The following is an 18,315-nucleotide window of genomic DNA, read 5'->3' on the forward strand; positions in this document are numbered from 1 at the left end:
TAAATAGTAATAGTAATAACAACTAAAACGCGCGCTGCGTTTTCTATTCCATGGAAAGCGAAATTTATGGCCAAAAAAATCTTAAAATATTTCATTATTTTTTTTTCTGTATTTTATTTTTAATTTTTTGCTGCTCGTTTTCGCGCACTCTTCGCACTTAATAACACAAACAGCGAAACAACAACGTAGACAACAATAAAGAGGAGCCACAAACAACGCAAAAAAAAATAAAAACTTTAGCAATGTTTCGTATACGACGCGTTGTCCGCTTTCACATACTTTTTATTATGCTGCTGCGGAATTTTGTGTAGATTTTTATAATGCCACACCGGAACCGAGTGTGACTGACGATGGATGCGATTCAGTCTCGAGTCGGATGTGAATACAATAACACACCACAACAACAAACACGCACGAACGAAATGTTTGATGCCAAAATTCAACGTAACGAAAAATGCCAACTGCACGCGTTTGCAGCAAGTTTCAAACTAAAAAATCAACGCAAAATGCCGCTGCCAATCTGAAAATGCGGCTAACAAACAGGTTCGACGCAACCAAAAACACACATAGCGAGAGCGTGAGAGCAATGAGCGCAACTACGAGCATGTGTGTGGAGAGAGGCAGAGAAAGAAAGAGAGAGCGAACAGTGGCCGAACAGGCAGCCAAAACATAATAAACAAACCAGCTAGCGATGGGCAAGTGCAGTCTCTCTCTATGCTCTCTGAGGGAGCGAGAGACGAAGTGCACGCCACTCTACAAAATAAAACTATTTGCTATGGCGCTAAGGTGAGCGTGGGAGAACACATACGGCGTTGCCAGACTGCTGAAAAGGGCAGCTGCACAGCCAGCAAAGCAGCATCCGCAGTGCAGTGGCAAACATTAATCTGTAATTACTAATTTAGTTTATTAGTGTAAGTTGTATTTAGTAAGTTTATTTTACATTTCGCTATAGTTTCCTATACATTCTATGCTATACGGATAAAGCAAGATATTACTCTAATTGACATTCTTATTATTTTTAACACTGTTTCGAGCCGTTGACAGCTATTATTTTCCAACCAGCCAGCCAATGGAAAATGCCTCTAAATATCATATAATAAAACCAAATGCCAAGATGACCAAGTTTTTTTCTGGTAAACCATTACATCAGTATTCCACAAATCTAAAAAAAAATCTGGCAGCACGTTGTTTGCTTTGGTTTCGAACAAAACTGTTGCCCTGCACTTGCAACAAGTTCGATGTTCGTCAAGTTCGATGCTAAAAACTATTTGCCCGGCCAAGACAAACAATGCAGTCTAAATGGAATATTTTAATGTGGCAACAACAAATGTGCACAAATATATGTACATATTTGCTTTTGTGTGTATCCAATAGATACCAGCAATCGCTAACTGCCAAATAACAGCTGACACTTTGCCAAATACTGAAGAATTGCCAAAAACTGTAAAAACGTGAGCCAATTATTTAAGCCTTAAGTCTAATTGATGGGCTGTAACCTCAGGAATACCTAAACAAAAGTAGGCATGAAAGAAAACTAAAGTCAGTTTACAAACTTGAAAAGCAATCGTAGCAAGCATCGACCTGTGTAGACTTTTGCTTTAGCAAATTTGATCGAATGTTTTTCAGTCTCACAAAAACATTCATACTTTTAGTTACTTGATATATAATAGTATTACTTTTAATAATGAAAGGATTTATAAAGAAATGGTTTTCATCTAAAAATGAGACCGAAAAAACTTCGTTGCGTTTCGTTGATTGGTTCTCCGAATATTTTAAGGGTTTGCCCTGGCAATCCCTGATTTTCTATATCGTATTTGCTTTTTCTGTGTTTGTCGCTTATGGTTTGATAAAATATGAACGGATCCTTATCGGTGGAAGAAACACCCTGATGAAAATTATTCGTAATATGGACCGGAAACTAACAAACATTGAGAATGCCGTAATCAAGGAACACGAAGAACGTCTAGAATTTGAAGAAGAGGATAGCGATGAAATTCCAGTTCGGGAAATGTCTGTGCAGGCAAATTTTCCCGTAGTACCATCTCCTCCATGTCCTCCAAATTCGACCAGGATTCTTCCAGGCCCACCGAAATTGCAACCATCGAGAATTCCAGCCCCAACTTCAACTCCAAGGGATGACATGCAACGCTGGCGCGTTTAAACTAGTTTTGCAACAGTTTTTTAAGTTTGGTATTGAATTACGTTAAATTTTAAATTGAATTAGGCAAATCAAAAAGGAAATCACCCACCCACAAAAAAAAGAAAAAAAAAATTGAAGCAAGCTTTTCCCAAGAAAAACAAAAGACATTTGCATGACAAATTAAAGCTGGCTGGGAACACAGGATAAAAAGTGCTTGGCTGGTTAACTCGATAGATGCAATGGCCGGAAAGTCAAGAGCCCAGCGGCAATAGCAGCAGCAGCAATTTACGAGACACTTGCACATCAAGGTTAACTTAACCTTAACTGATTGCAGCGCAATGTTTGCATCTAATTAGCCAAGATTTCCCACCACTAATTGACGCTGCACGAACACTCAAAAGCTGCAAAAGCATTACAAAAAAAAAACTACATTTGACCAGCTGGCAAAACACTTTTGGGTCAATTGCCAATTGTGGTAGCTTGACAAAATAGCGGCCTAAATTCTGTAGCAAGATGAAGATGAAAACCAAGAGTTAACTGAATTTGCCAGCAGCTCGAAAAGTAAAACCCGTTTCTGTTTCTCTCCAGTTTACTCTCTTTCGCTGTGCGCATTCCAACGGCATGACAACCCCAACAAAATAATGCAAAAAATACAAAGGCAACAACAAAAACGATAAAAAGAAGTCTGCAAAACTTGTAAGCCAAGTCAACTCGAACCGAAGACACTGAAGACTCAAAGAGTACCTTCAACCTTTTCACTTGAAGCGAACAAAGTTGAGCGAAAAAGAAGGCGACACAGGAAACAAGGAAAAATCAGTCGAGAAGTTGCTTAATCTTTAATCTGGAACTATTAATCTCTAGAATTTATATCCAACCATGAACTAGACAATTAAATGCGACCGCAAACAAGAATTCTTTTTCGCTGAGATGGTACAATTTGATGACAACAAACACGAACATTAATTTTTGTGGGTCGCAAAGCGGAAAACATTCACAACAAATTTATGAATGTACTTGAAAAAACGAAAACAAGTCAATTGAATTTTATATCGAGCAAACCCAAAAGATAAGCTGGGAAAAAGGAAAGAAAATATGCGAAGAAAAGTGTTGGATTAAAATTCAGATTATACAAGTATTAAAATGCATTAACTTTTGTACATATTTACAGCTTATTCTAGTTGTTATATAATTAATAAACCACAACCAGATGGGCAGCAATTGAAATGACGAAAGTTAGATTCATATGAAGAGCTCTACATGATAACCCAAAAAAGCAAGCCAAATTATGAAGATGAAAATGCGAAACTCAAAAGGAATTATGGAAATTATTGCTTACTGTCTCATGGAGCCCCAACGACGCTGGGATAAACTATCTGGATTGCTGTAAAGAATTTATATGATATTTTAATGAGAATAAGTTGCGGTATATGGGGGAAATCAATTATCACATAAGACACAAAGATTCAATAAAGGAATATATATGAAAAAGTACGCTGTCGTCTCACTATTTTGACAATGTAGTTTTAATTCCCAATAATGTTGGAGTTGTAATAACTGTTGTCTACAAAGTTATTTAGTTTATACACTTCCATATTTTTGTCCTGGTATTAAGCTACTTTTTTGGTTTGCAATACAAATTTTGTTCTAGACTAATTTTTGGAAAACAAATATAAAAATGTAAAAGCGGAATTATCTTGCTTTTACGTTTCAACATTTATTTCCTAAAGTTAACATAATTACAAATCTAACACTATGATTAATATCGTGTAATATGATATTCCAAATGTTCATATTCTTATTTCTGCAACCTTTAATGGATTGTACCTAAGCAAAAGGTTGATCACAGCACAGCTTGCCTACGGTATGATTTAAGAGCGCAGCCATGCTCTGCTGTCAGGTGAATCTTCAGTTCACCACAGCAAACTACACAGCACACCTTAGTTCGTCTCTCTCCCACTCTCGCTCACAGCTTGTGGTGAGTTGACGACTAAGCGGAAACAATGAGCGCTCTCTGATCACGACTGCGATTTTTGGTCTGAGGTACGCATGAATCACGGCCTAAACGAGCGGCAAAAGAGAGAGACGAAGCGAGAGATCGTGATAGGCAGATAGAGAGGCAGAGAGTGGCCCATAGAAAAAACAAAACTGGTTTCTCAAGCCGTGTATGCACATTTTGTGTACCTACAGATGGAGATATGTGAGCCATACAAAGAAAAGGTTAAATATTCAAATAGTTTTACAGAAACAGACGGACGGACAGACGGACGGACGGAAAGCAGTTGATGATCTCCGGCCAACTGGTCACTTTATGAGCATTACGTCAAAATAGAGACACTGATTATGCGTGTGTGTGTGTGTGCACAGTGTCAACATAATAAATACTTGTTTCTACTACCACATATATGTATGTATATGCGAATTAATGCGGTGCTTTCCATATCTAATTGCCGATCGTGTTGGCCTTATATAGTAGTTCCCACTTGTTTGTTGTTTTGTTGTCTTTACCTTGTAGGCGTGCGTCTCAGACTGCGTCTGGCCCAATTGTCGCGGGGCATAATGTTCAACTCCTCGTCACTGCAACACAAAAGTTGAATAAGTCAATAAATAAACTCAATGTGCAGCAAAATAAGAGTTCGACCTACTCCTTGGGCGATGATGAGACATGCGGCGCCAGATCGAGTTCAATGCCAGCGCTGTCATTCAAATTGTTATTGCCGTCATTCGAGTGCCCACTGTGGCCAACACCATTGCCATTGCTAACGCATAAGCTTCCGTTGCCACCACTGATGCTGTTGTTGTTGTTGTTATTGTGGCTGCCACCGCTGTTACTTTGGGATCCGCCTGGCACTCGCAATTGGCCGCTGTATTCATTCTCGCCATAACCCTCAAAGGACTCACCATCGGACAGCGACGAACACTGAGATTTGGCTACGCCAGCTAGTCGATAAGACAAAGAGAATACCCATTAACGAATGTATCTAATAGATAGTTTTGGTATTGTATTTTACCTGTGCTCGAAGGCGGACTGCTGGGCGTTGGGCTGCTGTCGCCGGAAACAGTTTCCGCATAGAGAAAATTATTGGTGCTGGCCTTGATTGCCGCATTGCTGTTGGCCAACTGAATGCGTGGCATGGGCGCCATTCTGTCGAACCGCTCGCTCACTGCAATCTGCAACCTGCAATCGAAATGGAAGAAAAGCGAAACATTATTGCTTGCATTATCTAACAGTGAGTTTGCAAAGTTGTAAAGAGGTCAATAGGACAGTCAATCGACTTGCCACATGCAATCGAAGAGGCCGCAAAAGTGCAACGTGCTTCAAAATCCCACCCAATCTCATTTTGAGCATTCTCTCCCTTTGACTGACATGCACATGTAGAGCACTTTCTATTCCGGCATGACATTATTAAATATTAAACACAATTCATTTATTTTCAATCTATTATTCAGTATTTACAAGACAAAATGAATTTCGAGTAAAGAGCTGAGGAAAGTAGAGTTAAATTCTTTCTAAACTCGTATTCTAATTTCAGCTTTCATATGTAATTTTTACATATTAAAGCCCTTTTCTAGATTGTATATCAATATTTTGATGACCAACAAAGGAAAAACAATGAGATTGAGTTTTTAAAAAACTTTATAACCTTTAAGATTTCAATGGATACTTCTAATTTTGTTACAAAGTCAAAGTATTTTACTATTAAAAACAATAACAGAACTTTCGGGTATTTCCCAACACATATCTGGTAATTACAGACATATCGATTGTACAAAAAATGGTGTTGTGCAACTCAACTGAAACGTAAATTGAAAGTACATATAGTAAGTGCAACAGGTGCAATATGCCAACTATAGTAAACCATAAAAAAGAGGGTAATAATCGAACGGAAGTGGTCAACCAAAAGCGTAACAAGTTCCCCAATTGGGTCGAGGTTTGTTGTGGTCACTTCCTGGTACCCAGATATTAGCATTGACAACATGACAACTAAGCTACAACATCCCCCGCAATTAGCTGCAGAGGGGAAAAGGAAAGGAGCTCAGTCACTGGTCGGTCAGGCGACATTTCCAGCGGCCTATTTGTCACTCCCGCTAAGCGTGCGTAATTACTTTATAATTGTTGTTAGTTCCTTTTCAGAACTTTACCTACTTTCGGCTTACGCACGCTTTCGTTACGAAGAAAGCAAATAGGCAGACGAATTGGTGGAATGATTGGGAAGAAAAAACTCTATAAATAGTATTGAGTACGATTGTCAGATAGTAGGTTGATTGTACGAGTTTGGCTCTGATGATTGATTGATATGTCATGGCATATTGGTTGACGTTTGGTTCTGAGAATTGGGTCAGTATTATTGTCGCTTTTGGGTATGCAAGATAATGCCCATTATTGGATATACTTATGGCCAACAATTAGCGAAGAACCTCCTTATTAGGGAAAATAGGAAATGGGAAGTTTAGCTTAAGAAATTATTGTTCATTGAGGATTGATCAAAATATATTTTCTTGAACATAAATATTAAAATTTATTAAACTTTCAATCAAATATCTAAAAATACGTTAATTTGCTAATCGGAGTAAAATACAATCATATTTTCAAAATCTTGATTTATTGAAATTGATTTATTTATTAGAATTTTCTCTTACAATGGAATAGTAATAAACATATTTGTATTTGTAATGAAATTAATATTTCTTAATCATACAATGAGAATAGATAATTATTTTCTGTGTTGTATACTTTCTTTAAGAACACATGCAATATCATGTTTTGCAATCTAATATTGTTGTGGTCTGTTGAGTAACTTTCTTATTTGACAGAAATCTCTGTCAACCTCAGCTGAACTTGATCGCATGACTCTTTTCTCTTTTAATACGCGGAGTAAACAATAAAATAAAAGACGCAGCAATTGCAAATACACAATTATAGGAATTTGTCATAATGGGGGGATACATAAAGAGCTGTGATTAAATATTGATTATCTGACTATATATCGGCAATTACACAAAACGTTTTCAACTGGAAAAATGCGCAATAATGAAAAATGATTATTACATGGCAGAAGTTCAAAACGAAAGCAAATAGAAAATAACAACAACAACAACAACAACATAAACAACAATCGCAACAATGGCAGCAAAACAAGCAACAATAAACAAATACACTTAAGCAAACAACAAACAGAGTAACTTTACTTTTATGCTTTTGACATTTGACCAAAACAGCGAAAAGGCGTAGGTAAATGTGGGTGGAAGGAGAGGGAAAAGAGGGAGGAAGCGACAGAAGGAGGCTACTTCGACGAGGGCAATGAACTCGTCGTCTATCGTATCGGGTCTCAACTCGAATGGCAATCGTCGAGTCGGCGTGACGACAACTGCAGCGACGAAAAATCGATGCTGGAATGTTGGCGAAAAACTTATGCAATTGACTTTTCCTATGCATAATCAAACGAACAAGAAGAAAGAGGGCGTGTGAGAGCTTGACAGCCCCTTCTGCCCCCTGTCAAAGCTGATTGCTATAGCACCGCAACAGCAACAACAGCAACGTTAGTTGCCTGTCACTTTTTATATACCCTTTACGTAGCGAAGTACTACAGACTTGTGGTGTATCTTGATTGTAGTTGAGTTTATTCATTAACTAAATGTGGAAATCTTATTGGGTGTGTCTTGATCATGATGTTATTTTATTAGTTGATTTTATTTATTCAATAACTAAATATTTAAATTTTATTTCATTTTTGAATATTAATATATTTCATATTTAACATTTTATTTATATTTTATATGTATATAAATTATATTCTATGTCTTAGCTTTATTTTTAGCTTTTTAGTTTGACAAAAAACAACATAAATAAAATAAATAGACAAACATTATATTTTGATACTCAATGGATGAATCTATTAAGGTTTTTTATCTTATTCATTTATTATTTCTTGAAAAAAATAAATATATTTCCATCCATCAATACTCCCTTCAAATTCAATAGAATTACTAATTCATTTATTTTCATATTCAAGAATTTAGTTGTTAAGCTTTTAGAATAGAATATTTCAGCATCAGATTTTTATTTATCTAGTGTAATTACTAATTTAATTATATTCCTATGCAATCATTTATTTGATCAGCTTTTGTGATTTGATTTTAAAGTATTTCCGTATTACCTTTTCAGTTATTTTTGTTTCTATTGCGTAATTTCGTAATTCATAAATTCAGCATAAATTATTAGAATTTATCTTTTCTTTAAAATAGAGTATTTCGGCAATGACTTTACACTGAGCTCAAAAAAACATCTGTGTCAGCTAATAATAATGCCAATTTAATTTGATGCCATCTGGTCGAGCCACAAAACCAAATTTTCAGTTATTGCAACCTGCGATACAACACAACGAGCAACAACAACAATAACAACAATAAAGTGAGAGACCGTTTCGTTTACAGTTACACAAAGGCACATAGGATGCTGTAGTGCAATAAAGAGGGAGGATGAGGAGGGGAAAAGATAGAGAATGGGGCGGGCCTGAATCAAATTTATCTGTCATGCCTCACGGCGATTCTCAAGCATCTTCCTACATCGCTCCCTCTGCTTGCACTTCGCTGATTCGCTGATTTGTAATGCATTTTTCATGCAAGCTTGCAGGTTTTTGTTGTCGTCTCCGCTTCTATAATTATAAATGTATTTCCCATGAACGGTTTTCCATTGTTTACAACTCCAACACACAACCCATCAACACCAACATCATCATCATCGTCATCGTCATCATCATAATCATCAGCACCTGATACGAGTGTGCGCAATAAAAATAAAGAACGGTGTGAAAAGTTTGCGAAAACAAAGAAAACTCCTATTGTGAGAACAATGTGATTAGCGTAAGCATCATTAAATTACTGTTGCTAAGAGCTTTAAGCTGTTGCTTTAATTGAAAAAGCTTTACTAGCCACTTAACTCTATTAATCAAGTTGTTTAATCATTCCACAATGCAGCTGCTTTGTAAACTATTCTGTACTCTAGAATTTAAGCGGAATTGACGCAGTCGGTTAACAAACAAATTTATGGCGAAAGCTTAAATAAATTACGAATATTATTAACTAAACTGTGTTAAGTAAGCTGTCAAATATTCTAAGCACTACAATAATTTACATTTACAACTGCAGTTTTATACACAACTAAGTATTGCAATCTTAAGAGAAACAAAATATATATGCAAGAAAAGCTTCTTAAAATCATCTTTTAAAGAGCTTAAAGCTACATATATGAATGTCTAAATATACTATATATACCTGGTATATACAAAATGGAAGGGTATTATTTTTACATAGAATAATTCGATTTTTACTGCAGAATAATCTATTTTACATCTCAATATTAAGACAATCAAATGCAATATAGTATATAAAATGTTTATTTAAATCATCTGGTTAAGAGCTTTAAGCTGTTGTCTAAATATTTTACACTTAACAAGCTCTCATAACATTTTTCTTACAGCTGAGCACGACTTTTTCAAGATTATTCTGCATTTAAGTTTCAGATTACATCGTGAAACACATTGATACTTGTACTGAGAGCATTAGCCATATGCTACAGATCAAGAGCACATGCCAGAGAACTCAATATATATTTAATTATAGCACAAACGGCTTGTTTGTGGGGGCGTTTGCTACTTATTAGATGTTATCCGAGACTATAGCCAGCCAAATGGGCGACTGCTGACCACAGACTCAATGGAGCAATAGAGCAGCTGCCGTTGCCGTTGCCTTTGCCTCTATTGCTGCTGGTGCTGCCCCCAGTGACTTTGACATGAGTCACAAACTTGAACTTGTCCGGCACAGCACAGCACAGCACAATAAATATTGAGAAAAACGAGTGTACTACATATACAAATACATGTGTATTAAGTCGAGAGAGAACATACTCTATATATGTACACATATGTACATTTAGTGGATGATGTCAAATTTACGATGGGCAAACGCTTCAATTTACTAATCAAGTGAACTGCTGAACGATCTCTTTGGATTATTCCGAAATGACACTGCGAACAGCTGTGAAGACTGTAAAGAAAAGGGAGCAAAGTAGAGAGAGAGGTGTAGGGAGTGAATGACAGGGAGTTGAGGCAGTCTGTGCTTATGGATTACATGTGTTGTTGAGCTAATAACAAGCATAGATGTGTCTAAATTACCTATAAGGAGGAAAATAAACAACAATATACTAATAAGATTGTATGTTGAAAGATATTGATCCTTTTAAGTGTTGCTAAATACATTTTAAACTAACCAGTCAAATCATACTTTCTCTGACATGTCGAAGTAATAAAAAGTTTAATGCAAACAGAGTCAAAAGTTATCGAAAAACACGCTATAAAAATATGTAGTTAGTGAGAGGTTTTATCAAGCATTTCATAATGAAGAAAAACACACTTTCAAAAAGACGCAGCAATTAAAAGTTAGTACAGAAAAATTGTAAATAAATAAATGCAAAACAATTACAAAAGTTGAAAAATAAATAAATGAATAATATTTATAATAAAACTAAAAAAAGGTGAAAGAGAAAATAAAATCTAATGCAAATGTTTGTCACAAGCTGTAAAAAAAAATAATAATAAAGTTTTAGATTAAAGTAAATTTTAAATTCGCATGAATGTATGAAGCGTTTGCGAATGAAACAAAGGAAAGAGAAAGAAATACTAAATAAAAGAACGTATTGCATATAGAATACAAAACAAAATACTGAAAATACTGAACTATAATCTTAAATGTTTTCAAGTAAATTATATATTTATATGTGTATTTAAACTCAATATTTCAAAGAATATAAACGTAAAACGTTTGCGAATTTGCCAACAAAGAAAAGAGAAAGAAATACTAAATAAAATACTGAATAAATGAACTTAAACCTTATAACATCTGAAAGCAATAGCTCTCGGTAAAAGACATATTTGTATGTGTATTCTAATTCCATATTCTTAATAATGTAATCGTGAAACGTTCGCGAATGTGCGAACAAATAAGATAAAGAGAAAATATTGTTAAGACCGTATTGAATATAAAAAAACCAAATAAAATACTGAATAAAGAATCTTAAATGTTTTACAAGTAATATTATATATTTGTATGTGTATTCTAATTCGATATTGTTAATAATATAATTGTGAAACGTTCACGAATGTGCGAACAAAGACAAAGAGAAAATTTTGCTAGGACCGTATTGAATATAAAATACTAAATAAAATACCGAGTAAATGAACTTAAACCTTTTGCAACTTATGAAATTGTCTCTCTGTCGTCAACTTGAGTTGACAATTGAAAATTTGTATATTTTTGGCCCAGTTGACGCGGAGAAGAATGTCTGCAATTAGCTGTCAGCTGGTCTGGCATTTTAATGAGCCTACCAGCTATGATCAGTCACATGGCTGGCTATACATGTGAACATACATATATCATTCATTCCTCGGGCATAAACTGGCATATAATACGTGTAATGCGATGGTATTATGAAACCACACGAACTCTGGTCTCTGGCGAACAATCGAGCGGGCAGCCAAGTTTGGTCATGTAACTCTCTCAAGTGCCACAAGCAAAGAGGAGGCAAGCGAAAGACACCAATGTGGCAACAGCAACTAGAAGAACAACATGTGGCATGGCACACGCGATTCGCTTTGGTTGCGTTGAGTTTGAAATGGGATTGGAATAACTCTAGTGCATAATTCAAGCGAAGCAAATGCCAGTGAGTATCATAGAGAATTCTATTGAAATTCTCTGCCAAAAGAGTGGAATGTTCTCTCACACTCTGAGAAACCTTTTTCTTTCTCTCGTTTCTACCTGCTCAAGATGCGAACAGTTGGCGAGATATTTTGCTGAGTGCTTCAACAGCCGGTCCATAAAGACTGAGATAAAAACTGACGATAAGATAAATTTGGTTTAAAAAAAATATTGTAGAAATTTGTTGGACAAATGCTCAACCGTTAGCATCCCACTTATGCAATAGCTAAAACAACTAATCGAGTTCTGAAGAGTTTGTGACTGTAAAAAAAAACGTGTTTTACGTTCAAATACATTAATTATAACTAACTGTATTGCACTTGGAACTGGCTACGTGCTTTTACTGCAAATATTTGCATACTTTTGTACTAAGTAAAAATACAAAAAAAAACAACAAAGAACTTATATAGATTGCAAACAGTACGATTAAAAAGTTCAACTGTTTATAAAATAAAAATCATTGAGCGGATTTCAAGAAAATTTGTGGGATAAGTGCAAAATAAATCAGTTAACAATTATACAAAGTTTCAATTCAATTGCGTTCAAATAGAGAAAACTGATAAGGAAGCGAAAAATCACCATAACAAACAACATTAAAGCTTATTTAATGGCCCTTCAGAACGCCCCCCATTAAACAAATAATGGTGGGAGGGGAAAAAAACAAACGCCCCCCATAAAAAAATAGAGAAAAGTCGAAAAGAATCAGAGACCAAATAGATTAAGACAATATTGATTAATTGTGCAACAACAAGAACATGAAAACCAAATGAAAAGAGAAAATAAGAAAATGCATTGCGACACTTGAAAGTGAAGAATCAAATGTGAAGAATTGGGTCACTGGGTGGAGGATGAAAAACGTGTGGAAAATGCACAAAAACACAACCGAATGACAATACAAACTGTGGGAAAACTGTAGCAAAGTTTCTAAAGTTTTTTTTTTGTATTTTTTTGGGAACTTGAAATTCATTTACAGTTTTGAAGTTGACAACTTTTTTCTTTTATTTTTGGGCGACAAATTGTTTGACAAATTGGGTCAAAATACGAATGAAAATGGCCATAATTTAGCCAGATGAAGGGCACAAAAAAGACCCCCCAAAGCAAATGTGTAAATTGTAGTGTGAAAATTCAATTAAGATTTTCCTCAACGAACGTACAAGGAAAATTCGCCCGCCTTCTACTACTACTCCTAAAATACCAGAGCAAATCCCATTTGCGACGCTTTGACATATTTTATTTTTATGCATCTCGAAAAACTGTCTGCACCTCGAGAGAGTTGCTATATTTTTTGGATCGTGGATGCCTCGCTGGCAGTTCCCGCTAATTTGTAGCCCAGCCTCGTAGCCCAACCTCACTCCTCTCCCCTCTCTCTCCGTCTCTCTCGTTGTCAACATGCAGCAGGTTTAAAATTCTTGAGGCCTACACACTCAAGCGGAAGCCAAAAAAGAAAACACACACATATATTCTACTTGGCCGACTGCCTTTGCTGAATGAATAATGAGGCAGTCGAAGTTGTTGTTGTTGGGGCAGGCAGCAAGCATACTTCTTCAACTCTGCCACATCGCTTTTAAGTACTCAGCTGTAGAGCAAGATTGTTGCAGACGAGAGTGCTCGACTAGGAGATGTTAAATTGGATGCAGCTCAGCAAATAAATGGCTAAATCGAGTCGACAGTTGAGGCAACGTCGACCAAAGGTCACTCTTTTAAGCCAATACTTAGCGGAAGGATATCAAAGTCAAAGAATGAACTTTTAGTGAGAAAGGCAACATATTCAAGGTTGCTTTAGCAAAGAAAAAGAATTATTAAAAACGCAATAAAAGTATAATTTAAAAGATGTGAGACTAGCACATTAACTAATAAGAATTTAGGAAATTCTTTAGAATAATATTATTCATATATTTTGACAAATGTTAGACAACAAACGAAAAGTATTTAAATTGTGCGCCAGAAGTGAATGAATGAAGAAAACACATCCAAAAGCAAGTGTAGTTTGTTAACAAAAGTAAAAAAATGTTTAGCATTAACATTTACTATATTTTTAACATTTTAAATAAATTAAATAGAGGTTTATATGATTCTCAAATATATTTTTAGACTAAAGAACTTAGACGCTCTGATTCATCTCATTGTTTGCGTTATTTCAATAAAATATGAATAATAACAATAAATACATTTCATAGGGTTTATAGTTCATAGAAAATAGATCCAAAGTCAAGCGAAGTTCTTTACTTAAAGTAAAACCAAGTTCAATCTTGAGCACCAATTTTGTGTTTAATTTGTTATCAGATATGCAAATCAATGAACTGCAAAATAAAATGCACTCCAAAACACAATGAGAAACTTCAAAGTAAAGATAGAGTTCTTAAGTAAAAACAACTATTTGTTATGTACATTTTACAGGGTATGCAAGGCTATAAATTGCATTCCCAGAAGTAAATTAATAATCCAACAAGCAGTTGAAACTTCAAAAGCGAAAAGTATACAACTTTGTGCCGAAGAAAGAGTTCTATTTATGCCAAAAAATGAAGTTGTAAACTGCTGTTGACCCACAATCGTTGCAGCTCAGTAAAATTAGAAGCAATGCAAAGTAATTATAATGTCTTAAAAAAGCAATTCCCCTCATGACAATTGCAGCTGGAATGGAGATGGAGAATTTTTATTAGATTGACGGGAACAAACGCACAGGCATCTAGAATGCTGAGATATTTGTAATCAAAAGGAGATGCGGAAGTCTGTGGCTCACGTACTTGTATCTGAAAGATACATTACAGAACTGCGTGCGACGCTCGCCGCACATGACAGAACAAAAACATAAAAATAAATACAAAGTACGTATATCTAGAAACATTCGTTTATAAACAACAACAAAGTAGTCGCCACCTGTTTAAAGTCGTTGCAGTACTTTTGAGAGTCCCTCTCTATGAGTTCTCTGTGTTTTCTGTGTGTTTACAGACTTTTCAGTCACCGCAATTGTATTTACTTAGGCCAGAAAGCGGTTGCCTTCAAAAAGAGACGAGCGAGAAAAGTGTCGCCAGACTTGGCGAGGGAAGAGCGGGGAGTTTCCCTGACTAATTACAAACATATGCCTTGTTCCAATGACCAATCGCATTCCCCCCTTCCCTCTCTACCGCTCTGCATTCCCATTTCAATTGCACCTCAATTTGGTGGTGCATGCAACGGCGGCAGGTGGTAAATGCATTTGACCCACTTTGATGACGACTGCACTTCAATTCTCAACCAATTACAAATCAATTGACGATGTCATCATCTGTCTAACAAAAGTCGCTAGGCAGCTTTTTTAGCTTCTTTTTTGTTTATTTCACTTCTCTCGCTCTTTTCTCATCTCATTCTTCTTCTGCTTTTGGCAACGAAAATAACAAAACAACTGGCACGAGTTCTCGGTTATAAACAAAAAACACAACAACAAAAAACCAGAAAAAAATAAGTAAAAAGCTAAAACAACAAAATCATTTCGACTCGTTTGCCTTGAATCGAATTGAAGTTCAAATCTGTAATTTTATATTTAGCTGCAGCTTTTTTTTTATATAGTATCATTGTTATTTCGTTGCTTTTATGCATTAATTAGCGACTTTATACAAATTGTATTTTTTTAATGGAAATTCGTTTGCAATTGCAAAAAAGTGTACTAAAGAATTGTTTGTTAATTTACTTATGAGAAACGTTGGTAATGTATTGAAGAATTGTTATTTATGGAGAGCTGAAACTTATTAACTGAATATATAATATATTTCTGGCCTTATAAAAGTTAAAAAAACAAAATACATGACACAGTATATTAAAACAATATTTTAGTTTATTTTTTTGTAAAAATTATTTATATAATGGCTCCTTACCATGTTCAAATATATCTTTAAATTAAATAGAAAAACCTAAATTCTCTATTACTTTTAGTTTTTGTCGTATAAATTCACGTATAACTAAGTATACGTATTTTTCTTAAAAAAAGATTACTAAAATACATAAAAACAAGTATTTAATCCCGTTGTCAATGCTTCCTAAACCTCCTCCGGACAACTCTCAAGCAACTTCGCAGCTTCAAAGCGCTGCTCAAACCTGTTATGCATTTTGACACTTTGCAACTCGTTAGTGCTGCTCAAACCGTGTAGGAACAGGTCATGCCGAACATAGAACCCCAAAACTGCAATTGCAGTAAAATACTTCAGGCATAAACCAGAAGACAAACAAGTTAAAGACACAACAACAGCAAACAAAGCGTGGCCAAGCCACATAACTGTGCCAAGGCCCGACAACAACAACAATGCATATTTTTGGGCATATGCAAAGTGCATTGCAAAGCAGAACCATTAGACAGCTAAACGAGTGAGGGAGATGCCAATAGAGTGGTGGTGAAACAAGGTGGGTGGCAAGAGAAAGACAGGAACAAGGGGGGACTGCTATGGCTGTTGTAATTTTAGAGCGCTAAGCAATGTTAATAGGGGCCAAATGGACTTGGGCGAAATGAAGAAAACTATCAAATTACCATACGTATGGAAAACGCAAAAAAAACACTCACAAGAAAATAGGAAATAAAATCCATACGCGTGTGATGCAATGCAAAAGCAAAAGAAGAAGCAAAAGAGCGTAAAGAGCAGAGAGCAGCTGCTGCTGCATCTTTGAGTGGGTTTCGCATTACCGAAAAAAAAAAAACATCGTGGCTGCTTCGAGTGTCTAATGTCGCTTCAGTTTTTTTTTTTTCTTATAGACTGACTGGCTTCCTGTTGCATTTATGCCGGGGCAGGTGGCCATAGTTACAACAACAAGAGCCGGAAACACTTGTGCATGCTCTCAATGCTCCTTTGCTCTCATTCTGGTTGTCGCGCTCTCTTGGTAGCGCTCTTGCGTGCACTGCTTGGTTGCAATTACAGCAAATGGATTAAAAGCAACAGCAAAGCTTCCTATTTGTACGTACGTGTGTGTGTAGAATAGATACCCTGCAGTGAGTGTGAGTGAATAAGCGGTATTATGCTGTGGCGGAGACCTGCTTGCAAGCAGTGCACTGTAAGGATGCTGCATAGAATTTCCACTTGTTCTCTATTTTTAGCAGTCTATAATACCCTTTCTCTAGCTAAAATCAGAGGGTAAAAATGGCTAAAACGCAAAAACATAAAAAACTAAACCAAAGAAAACAATAAACCAAGCAAAAAGCGTCGTTGGTGATGGCGCCAACTGGCACGGCAACTGAAAAAAACAACAGCAAACGAAATGGGAATTTCGCATTGGTGCAAATGTTACAACTACAACTATAACAAGTAATTTGCTTAATTGCGCGTACACCACAAAAAAGTAAAAACAAAAGCTTAGACAGCAATGCTGCTTCAACCACTGACAACTGCGCTTACAGTTTGAGAATCAATAATAATAAGTATTGCGTGTCAACAAAAACCAAGACAAATGACTGTGCATGCTAACAACATTAATATCACATTTCATTTATTAAACTTGATAAAACATATTTAACATCCAATTTAATAGCAACTTTTTATTTTGCCTTGGGTAACAGTTTGACAGTCCCCAAAAATGCTAATGAGCATTTACAGACACAGCCATGCAAACACAAGCATATGTGCATTTGTGTGTGTGTAACGGCCAACAACTGTTGTTCCCCAAATGATGTAAAACAGTTAAAGAACAAAAAATAACACAAAACGCACCTGTTTAAAACTGTTGGGCAAAATATTTGAGCGTAGCGCAATTAACTAAATATTTTAAATGCACTTCACGCACACAAATTCATAAACACACGCACACGAACGAAGAAGCGAGAGACGCAACAGTTAGATTTTTCTGCTTCTTCCCGCTTGTTATTCGTGTTGTTGTTGCGCACCTCTTTTTTTGTAATCCGCTGCTGCTGCGCTGCTTCTGCTTGTATTTTCCGCTGCGTCCAACGAACTTCTTAGACAACAGGTAGTCCAAGTGATTCTTTTATTACGGCTATATTTTGCTCTTAATTATGTTTTAATTTTGCTGCTATGTACTTGTTTTGTTTGCTTTGTTGTGTGGACAAGGCCAAGAAATAAAGGTGTAAGCTTTGATTTAGTTGGGATATTTGTTGCACTTTCACTCGGGTCATGCGGGTGATGTTGATGCTTTTTACGCTTTGCGGCTTTTCAAATGAAACACGCACACACAAACAAACACAATTTGGGGTTTTTTTATTTAGCTGTATTTTCTACGCGTGCGTAACGTTGGCAACGCATTTGCATACTTTGATTAGGTTTTGATTTGCTGGCTGCACAAACACACGCAGAGACACACACACATACGAATATACAGGTAAGTTAGAGCGACGATACGAAACACAAGAACGTCGAAGAAAAGCGCGCGCACATCCGACCGAATCGCACAATTCAACGAAACTAGCAAACAATTCATACTGTGTGACCGCATATTTACAAGTAGCAAAACAC

General features: G+C 36.0%; 1 protein-coding gene across 7 annotated transcripts in view; it reads right to left on the reverse strand.

Moving 5' to 3' along the window:
- LOC133844152 (rab11 family-interacting protein 3) overlaps positions 1–18,259 on the reverse strand; it is a 52,723-nt gene extending 34,464 nt beyond the window's left edge. For 2 of the 7 annotated variants that reach the window (XM_062278011.1, XM_062278010.1), the window contains exons 1-3: positions 5,149–5,315; positions 4,783–5,077; positions 4,646–4,714 (exon numbers count right to left, since the gene is read on the reverse strand). In XM_062278011.1, the coding sequence (XP_062133995.1) occupies positions 4,646–4,714; positions 4,783–5,077; positions 5,149–5,281 (497 nt within the window). In that variant the 5' untranslated portion in view covers positions 5,282–5,315. Of the gene's footprint in view, positions 1–279; positions 438–3,476; positions 3,522–4,645; positions 4,715–4,782; positions 5,078–5,148; positions 5,316–17,559 lie in introns of those variants that run through there. The other 5 variants (XM_062278017.1, XM_062278016.1, XM_062278015.1 and 2 more) reach the window with 5 other exon arrangements.
- Between the last annotated feature and the right edge of the window lie 56 nt (positions 18,260–18,315).

This window comes from Drosophila sulfurigaster, chromosome 3 (assembly GCF_023558435.1).
Source record: "Drosophila sulfurigaster albostrigata strain 15112-1811.04 chromosome 3, ASM2355843v2, whole genome shotgun sequence".
In the NCBI taxonomy this organism is placed as follows: domain Eukaryota; kingdom Metazoa; phylum Arthropoda; class Insecta; order Diptera; family Drosophilidae; genus Drosophila; species Drosophila sulfurigaster.